The sequence below is a fragment of the Phragmites australis genome, chromosome 14, assembly GCF_958298935.1.
Source record: "Phragmites australis chromosome 14, lpPhrAust1.1, whole genome shotgun sequence".
Classification (NCBI taxonomy): Eukaryota; Viridiplantae; Streptophyta; class Magnoliopsida; order Poales; family Poaceae; genus Phragmites; species Phragmites australis.
Window position 1 is genome coordinate 23,549,082 of NC_084934.1, and position 9,154 is coordinate 23,558,235.

At 44.9% G+C, this 9,154-nt stretch overlaps 1 protein-coding gene across 1 annotated transcript; it reads left to right on the top strand.

Annotated features, from left to right (window-relative positions):
• Positions 1-6,845: 6,845 nt before the first annotated feature.
• LOC133890028 (organic cation/carnitine transporter 2-like) lies at positions 6,846-8,887 on the top strand. Its single transcript, XM_062330468.1, has one exon. It carries the CDS (start codon positions 6,998-7,000, stop codon positions 8,597-8,599), a length of 1,602 nt encoding a protein of 533 aa, XP_062186452.1. The 5' UTR covers positions 6,846-6,997; the 3' UTR covers positions 8,600-8,887.
• The last annotated feature ends 267 nt before the right edge of the window (positions 8,888-9,154 follow it).

The window sequence follows — 9,154 nt, forward strand, 5'->3', positions numbered from 1 at the left end:
AGGGTAAGACGGGAACAACAGAGAAAAAAATGCATAAAAGTCCAAGAATGATTTATATTTAGAGAATAGTTGAGGAGGCTAAAACAACCTACATTTACAACTAAAGGGAGTATCATCTAACGCTCCATAAATTTTCAACTCAACAATAGTTTTTACAATGAGAAACAAAAACAAATTTTAGCATCGTATTTTGTCTAAGAATTTGTAGAGCACTCGATGATAGCATACTCTACATTACTTTTTTTTTCAAAATATTTTATGACTATTTTGACAGTGGTTTGAAGGTTGAAATGTAATATTTTATTAATTTTCAAAGCTCTCGTCCGATGGATTTTACTTCTCCTCTACTGAAAGGGCAAGAGACGCCAGTTTTTACAAATTCCAAATTAACCGCATAATTTTGCAATTTTTAAATTAAATGTATATAAAAAATCCCATTGGCCGGTGGCCTACCAATCACAGATGTTCTCGGGACACAGCCCATAATGACAAATCGGACCATACACACACAGGCCACACGGCCCAATTCCCGCCAAGATGTCGTGCGCTTGACGTCGAAATCGAGCAGACTTTGCGGATCCCACGGTTCAAACCCCCAAAACGCTGCACGCTCGAGGAGTTGATCCGGCTCCACAGCATCCTCGGTTGTCTTGAGGGTATCTATAATGTTTATATATAGCAGCTATTTTTTATTACTATAGTATATAAAGAGAGGAGAAGTTGATAGAGATAGAAATAAAATTGATGTGGATGGAAATCTTATTTATGTAGAGGAAAATTTTAGAGAGCTAACTCTTAAAGAGAGAAAAATAAGAGATAACTCTAATAAATATTATGAGATATGAAAAACTATGAACAAAATCTTTTAAAAAATATGCTAAAAGAAATAAAAGATACTCCCTCCTATTATAAATGTAGTTCGTTTTAGATTTGTACACAGAGATTAAGAAAGTAGATCAAATTACCTTGTTGACTTTTATTTATTCTGTATTAGAAAAGATAACTTATTCATTTGTGAGAGTGGTATTATTTATTAAACAAGGGTAAGAAGGAAATAAAAGAGAAAAAAGTAGATAGAAATTCGAGAATGAATTATATTTAGAAAATAGTTGAGGAGGCTAAAACAATCTACATTTATAATCAGAGAAAGTAATAACTAGAGATAATTATTAAAGATACTCCCTCCGTTCGGAAATATATGACGTTTTAGATTTCTAATGTTGTTCGAGAATATATGACGTTCTACAATATCAAGGTGAATTTTTTATAGCATTTCCTATTATGCCCTTGTATATACCAACAGTAAATGCTACAGTAAAACACAGTTTTTAATGCTAACAAAACAACGACACGATATTTTTAATGTTAACAAAACAACGACACGACACGTTAATGCTAACTACTTGGGCTCTCAGACGCAACAAAACACGACAGTTGATGCTAAAAACGACACGTTACTTAGGCTCTCTTGCGCTGGCAATGCTCACGCGTCTGCAGCCGAGAGCAGCACCGCCTAAGAGCATCCGCAGTGCTGCTTCGACCATCGAACGCTGGATAAGCGAATGCTGCTTTGGTTTGACTGCTCCAATGTGAGTGTCGGTTTGGTGGGACCCACGGTCGAGGAAAAGAATTCCGGTCTCTCTTTTCTCTCTCTCCTTCCCCAGCAGATCGATTCTCTTTGTTCCACTAAAACATGCCTCTGTTACCCAAACCAACGATATGCATCTCAATCTCCATCGTCACCCCGCAAATCCGCCCCGTCTGCCGAGCAAGTGCACCCCAAAAATCGGTTGGTGGTGGCCAGATCTGCTGCCGCCGCACCTGGATCCGGCGGAATCGAGCTTCTATAGCTCGTGGCCATGACGGGGGTGTAGGACGACGATGAGGAGGCCATCTCTTCCCCCTCCCGCCGAGGTCACGCTCTAGCCATCCCGTGCTCCGTGCTCCCTCGGTGAAGACCACCATCGCCCAGCATCGGCCAAATTGGAGGGTGGGGTGGAGGAGAAGCCGTTCGTGGAGAGGCTTGGGGCATAGGAGATGCTATGGAGGAGAGGTATGGGTGGAGGAGATGCCATGGAGGAGCGGCGTGGGGCGTCCTTCCTCTCCGCCGCTGGGCTGTCTTCGCGTATCTGCAAATGATAGGGGGCAGCTCGGCAATGTATAGCGGCGTGGAAATGCCAGCCACCCTCTCTATGCTTTTCCTGCTCAACAACAATACGGTAGACGAACTTATCAGCGAGTCTGTCCATAACAATCGGCGGCCTTCCTCCATACGCGCGGTTCCAGGAGCGGACGCTGGTGGTGGGGACGACGCTGGTACTATGTCATGTAAGTTTTCGATGCTTGATTACATTGAATTTTCATAACACGAGTACTACTGCAAATAAACACAATTACATATGGTGACACTAATTCATGATACTAGGAGTAACTTCTTGCCTGCCGTGTTGTTGCTAGGTTGATGCCTGCAAATAATCAAGAACATCCTGCACAAGAGCAGGATCACAAGAAATTTGCTGAGGTAGTTGACCTTCTCTTTCTGGTGCATCTTTGTTCATGTGTGGGATTTTATATCCATTAGAACCTTTGCATTTCATGGCCTCCACCATGCAAGATTGGAGTGTCAAAAAAATCCGATTAACCTTTGTCGCTTCATACTTCTCAAATTCCTTTTCTACTGCTTCAATAAGTTCATCTATGGTCTTTGTGTTATTCTGATGCTGCAAAGATTGGATAGAGCTAAAAAACCCAAGGTCCAAAATATTGAAGTCTGGAGAATTTGATGGTTGATTCATTAGCTGAATGTCAATGTCATACTGAGAGCAAGCATTTTTGAATTCTTCATCTTCGGGAATAATATGAGTTCTGGCATTATCTTGTTGAATGTAAACTAATGTCCTACCAGCATCTCTCGGCCACATGTATGCTATTGTCGGTATTACTTTATCGACTAAAAATGATCTATAGACTTGCCTATTGACATTAATAGGTTTTGTCACTAAAGTACCAGCATCTCTGTTTCGCCTTCGCCTTTGGGCTGGCTCCTTTGTGACAAATGGGAAGACTCCTATTTTTCCAGAGAACAATCCATTACCTTGTTCATCAAATCTTGGACGAGCCAATGCCACCAGAAACATCACCTTTGTGATAAAATTCTTACTTTTGCATGTCCGAAGTGGATCTTCTTCACTTGGGAGCATATAATATTTGTCATTCTTCTTGGTCATGTAGAACCATTTCTCATCGATGTGCACAACATTGTCCATACAACCAAATTTCGGCGCATGAGGTAAACTAGATTGTTCAAGCATAGAGATACAGAACCGAAGACGAGCTTTCTTATTTTCTTCTGTAAGATGCGGCTTGATAGCATTGGTGTGGCGTCGAAGATGGCCTTCCTTCACTAACTTATGCAAAGTGCCAAGGCCGACATTCAAAGCTGGAGCCAATGACCTCATACTATTTCTTCGCTTCAAAGGGATATTACGAATTTGCTCAAGGTCTACCTGAACCCTTTTACGCCCACAACGTGTTTTGTTGTGAGACACATCCACAGCGACACCCTCTGGAGTCTGCTTCACTTTCTTCCATAACCGCTGAATTGATCTTATCGGGATAGAGAACAATGAAGCGATTTCTGTAGTTGTATTCCTCTTCAACTTTCCATTGCAACTTTTCTCTAATAAAGCACTGTATATAGCTTGTCTTTCTGCATTGGACAATACTTTTCTACCCCTTCTTTCTGTTTGATCTTCTTTAGATGTGTAGGAATTTTCTGTGGAGTATAGATAAAAAGAACAATCAGAGCATGTCATTACTCAATACTAGGTCAGATCTGCACACTGAGTACATGAGTGCTGATTAGAATAAGGCATAACAAACAGAGAAAAGCACATGCGTATAATTTTGCTCAAAGCATCGTATCTTTGTGAGATTTTCAATAAAAGTATTGGCATAAACTTTATACCTCACGAAATATGTATGTATATGCTGTAAAAAAAATGTGTCTGATTATTCCCTTTCCCTATCAAATGTTCTCCTTTTCTGATTGAGCATTGCTGATAAATGTTCTCCTTTTCAGATTTAATTATTCCCTTTCCCTATCAAGGAGTATTTTTTTTTATAGGTGCAAGGAGAAAGGCACAGTATATTTCCAGAAGACTCGGGCCAGGTATCATTATCTACTCAATTAGTCTTGGTAATTAAATCTGAAACTGGTGCATGTATAAAAGCATCATGGAAAGTTAACTCTGAAAATACTGCTTCCTTACATGCCTTATGCTGTTCTTTACATGCCTTATGCTGCTTCTTTAGACAAATCAAGAGCTTCTTTACATGCATTTATGCTGTTCAACTGGGATGCATTATTAACAACTGATTCATTCGTGCTTTCCTTTTGCTGTACACTATGGCATGGAAAGCTCTAGGTGTACAATTAGCTCCATTTGTTCTTCTTCAGATGCTATAGGTGTAGTGCTAGTAGGAATAAAAATAGAGAAGCAAACCATCATGAGCTATCATATCATTGTAATTTTTTTCTTAAAAAATAATGTTCATAGCAGAACCTTGCCTCATAAGTACTCCTACATGTTTTTTAGAAAACAGAGTACAAATCCATCTCAAAGCAAACAATAACTAGAGTTGTTAAAGCTAGATGATCTTGTTACCTGAACTTAAAGCATGTGAAGGATCAGCATTTAGATCAACTAGTGAATGCTCGACATCTTCAACATCTTCTTGTAATTGATTGACTTCATCTTAAACATTTTCTTGTACAGGATTAGCAGCATCTTCAACTGAGTATTCATGTAAATAATCGACATTTAGATCAAACCATGGGAACTCATCATGATAGATTGCTTCTGCACTTGGAGTAATGGATGGGAAAGGGGTGATGATGGATTCATTTAGATCAAGAAAGGGCTTTGTACTACTGGAAGCCATACTATACTGTTATTTTATTGTGATCTCTATATAGACATGTGTGTTTGAGAGAGCAAGGAGCTGAACAGACATGTGTTTGGCGCCAAGTTAAATAGGAGTATGTGTTTGACGCCAGGTTAAAGAAGTGTTTGGTGCCAGGTTAACTGCATGCATGCATGTGTGTTTGGGAGGAGCCGAATAGGCAAAATGTATTTACTGCAAAGCAACTAATGATATAATTAATAGGACTAATATGGTTATTTGAAACAGCTTCTTAATCCTAGAGCCAAAAACTTAAACGTCACACACACACACATATATGTGTGTGTGAACAGAGGGAGTACCTGATAAGCGTGACGTAGGACAGGCACATTGTTTTAAAGAAGCAACTCCCCGGTACAGGCGACCCGTACCAAACGGCACGTGATAAGGTTTTGAGATCAAGGCACGTGTCTAAGATAACATTTTATTTTATTTTTTTTGCATTACAGACGATCTGGCGATAAGCCAAAACAATACCACTGGTAATCGGTGTTCATTGTTAGTGACCGTGTAAGTCGAATAAGATAGTTAGGCTGTCAACAAGCTCGAGCAAACTCATCATCTAAAAGTTTAAGTTTGATAGGTATTTGAGTCAAGTTTGATTTAAGTTAAAGATTTAATTGAGCCTATAATTATATTTGAGCTTAATTTGTTATGGTCTTGAGTCGAGCTCGAATCAAAATTAGAGAGTCGAGTTCGGGTAGCTCGCGAGTCTCTAGTTTTTTTATAGCTTTATCTATGAGTCATATGCGTATGTAATCATATGATTTTGAGGTTGACGATTACACTTTAGGTTGGATGGTGAGGTTAAAAAATAAACTTGACTAAAGTAATTTGACATCGGCTTTGTCTCGACGGAAAATAGTTAGAGTTAGTAGAGGTTTTGGCGAGCTATTTGAGCACGAGCTTAACAGGCTCGCGAGCTTATGGTTAGGTTTGAGCTTAGCTTGTTAGGATCTCAAATCAAACTTAAATCGAACCTATAATGAATCGAGTTCCAATAGTTCGCGAGTCTCTATTTTTTTTTTGTTAACAGCCCTAAAGATAGTAACTAGCATGACTGTGTTTTTTTTAAAAAAAAGTGTCGGACTCAGTTTTTTTATTTTAAAAAACTAGCAACGGCACAAATGTAAAATCAATTTAGTATATAGTAATTAAAAAAGTAACAAATTTAGTCATCTATAGCAATTTTATGAGGAGAATAAAGATAGTGACCGATTTGTTAGAAGATAAAAATAATTCTCACATAGTATCTTAGTATAGAGATAACGCGACGGATGCAACCACTGTAGTAGACGGTGATGGAAGCGACGTGTGGGCACCAGCACACCCTCTCCAGAAAGTTGATGTTATACGCGAAGTGCGGGAAGCGACGTACCATCTGGAGAAACCCGATGATGTAGTCAACGTGTGGGAGGCGGTGCACCTTGTAGAAAACCCAACGAAGAATGTATCTAAGATAAATATCGAATATTTAGACAAATAAATAGAGATCGAATGTATTTTTAAAATATATAGAATGCAAATATTAGACATATAGCTATAGAATGTAAATAATAGAAGATTAAATATATTTTTAGAAGAAAAAATTAGATTTAATTTTATACTGTGATTATTTAATTAATTTTGGTGGACACTAGAGTAGATCGGATGAGAAGATAGATGGGTGCCCGACTCCTGTGCCTGCTTGCATCAGTGTGTGAGAGTAGAGTCGCTTCGGGCATGTTGGCGTGTCGGACACTTGGTCCCACACATGCACCAGGTGCGCCGCGCTCTGCCGCAGGATGTTAACCCGCGGTAGGGGCTGGAGTCCATCAAAAACCACTCCGGTATGCAAGGCTGGGGCTGCAGCGTCTAGATAGAGCCGGCAGAGGAGAGCGAACAAGCAAATTGGCACCGAAAATTACAGGTCAGCCCCCGAAGAAGCTACTACTAGCCATGGTCCATATAAATACCACTCCCAGCATCGTCTCCGACTCGCAACTTACGAACGAGCAGCCACGCACAGGAACACATACACACTACCGTGGCAATGGCCGACACGGCCACCGCCCCGCTCCTTACAAGCCATAAGTCCAAGCTTGCCAAGGCGCCGTCCATCGACGACACCATCGAGACGTACATCGGCTCCACCGGCGCCATGCAGCTGCTCAAGGCCGTCCTTCTGGCCTTCGCGTGGGCCTTCGACGCGCAGCAGGTGTTCATCTCCGTGTTCACGGACGCCGAGCCACGGTGGCACTGCACAACAGACGCCCCAGCGGCGTCCTGCTCGCAGGCCGAAGCCTCGCCGTGCGCGCTCCCGCCCGGCGCGTGGGCGTGGGACCGCCCGGCCGAGACGTCGGTGGTCTCGGAGTGGGCCCTCAATTGCGCCGGCCCGGCGCTCGTCTCGCTCCCGGCGTCGTCGTTCTTCGCCGGCTGCCTGGCGGGCGGGTTCCTGCTCACGACGCTCGCGGACTCGCTCCTCGGGCGCAAGAAGATGCTCCTCGTGTCCCTGGTGACCATGTCCGTCGCCGCCGTGCTCACCGCCTTCGCGCCCAACGTGTGGGTGTACGCCGCGCTGAGGTTCGTGTCCGGGCTCGGCCGGTCCATGGTGGGGACGTGCACGCTGGTGCTGTCTACGGAGCTCGTTGGGAAGCGGTGGCGCGACACGGTGAGCGTGGCCGGGTTCTTCTTCTTCACCGTCGGGTTTTTGTCCCTCCCGGCGCTCGCCTACACGTTTCGCGAGGCGTCCTGGCGGAACATGTACATCTGGACGTCCGTGCCTTCGCTCTGCTACTCCATTCTGCTATACTTCCTCGCCCAGGAGTCGCCGCGGTGGCTGCTGGTGCGCGGCCGGAAGCAGGACGCCATGGAGACGCTGCAGCAGATCGCCTCGCTCAACGGAAACGGCATCACGTCCAGCTTCTCCATGCTGCACGCGTGCACCATGCACGAGGACGACGGGGCCAGCGGCGGAGGTGCCGTGTTCGCCACGCTGCAGACGATGTGGGAGCGGCCGTGGGCGCTCCGGAGGCTTGCGGCGATCATGACGGCCAGCTTCGGCGTCGGCATGGTCTACTACGGCATGCCGCTCAACGTCGGCAACTTAGGCTCCAATCTTTACCTGAGCGTCACGTACAACGCGCTGGCCGAGCTGCCGTCGTCCATCCTGTCGTGGCTCCTCATCGGCAGGATCAACCGGCGATGTTCGGTGGTGACGCTCACCGCCGCGGCGGGGGCGCTCAGCCTCGCGTGCGTCGCCATCGCGCAGGGCTCGGCGGCGCGGATGGCCGCCGAAACCCTCTCCTTCTTCGCGACTTGCACGGCGTTCAACGTCATCATGATCTACTCCATCGAGTTGTTCCCGACGTCCGTGCGCAACTCGGCGGTGGGGTTGGTCCGGCAGGCGCTGGTGCTGGGCGGCGTGGCGGCGCCCGTGCTCGTCGCGCTCGGCCGCAAGAGGAGCTTCTGGTCGTTCGGCGTGTTCGGGCTCTCCATCGGGTGCCTCGGGCTCTTCGCCGCCTGCCTGCCGGAGACGAGGGGGCGGAGCATGTCGGACACCATGGAGGAGGAGGAGCAAAATGAGGCCGCCGTCGCGTCCTGCACCAACACAGCAGCCGCCATTGCCACGAAGAACAACAGCGATCTCGTGTAATTTATAACGTTCATGTTGATTTCACGACTGCACAGTAATTTCTTGCCGCGATATTTCGGCGGCGCTGCTGGATATGCTTGTGCAGTAGGAACTGCTCTCGCAGGTCAAGCCCGTCGCTGTTCACTCGTGTAAGCTGCCGTCAAGTTGCTGCATATAATTCATTTTTAAAAATTCATGCAGTCCTTGAATATCTGCCAGTTTGTGGAACTCGAGCAAAGTAGTGTCCCCACATATATACACTGCATTAACACATTCATGCACGTCGAAGCCGTAAAATTGGCCCGGAAAATATAAGGACAGACTACTACCAGTACAAGATATTCTTCCCGTGCATACTGCATTTCCCTTCCGACAGTTTTTTTTTTTTTTGGTCCGAGTGAGCTAAGGTACAAATTTGGACCATCCACATGGACCACATCACTGAGAGCAAGTACAGACTAGCTATAGGGAAAGTTCTTTGATTTCAGTGAGGCACCATGCTCGATTCACGCCATGTGTGCGCATTGTAGGAAGCCTTCTTTGCTGCGCATGGTCAACACCAGAATTTCCTAACGT

Coding starts and splice junctions, on each gene's coding strand:
- LOC133890028 (XM_062330468.1), top strand. CDS start 6,998: ATGGCCGACACGGCCACCGCCCCGCTCCTTACAAGCCATAAGTCCAAG.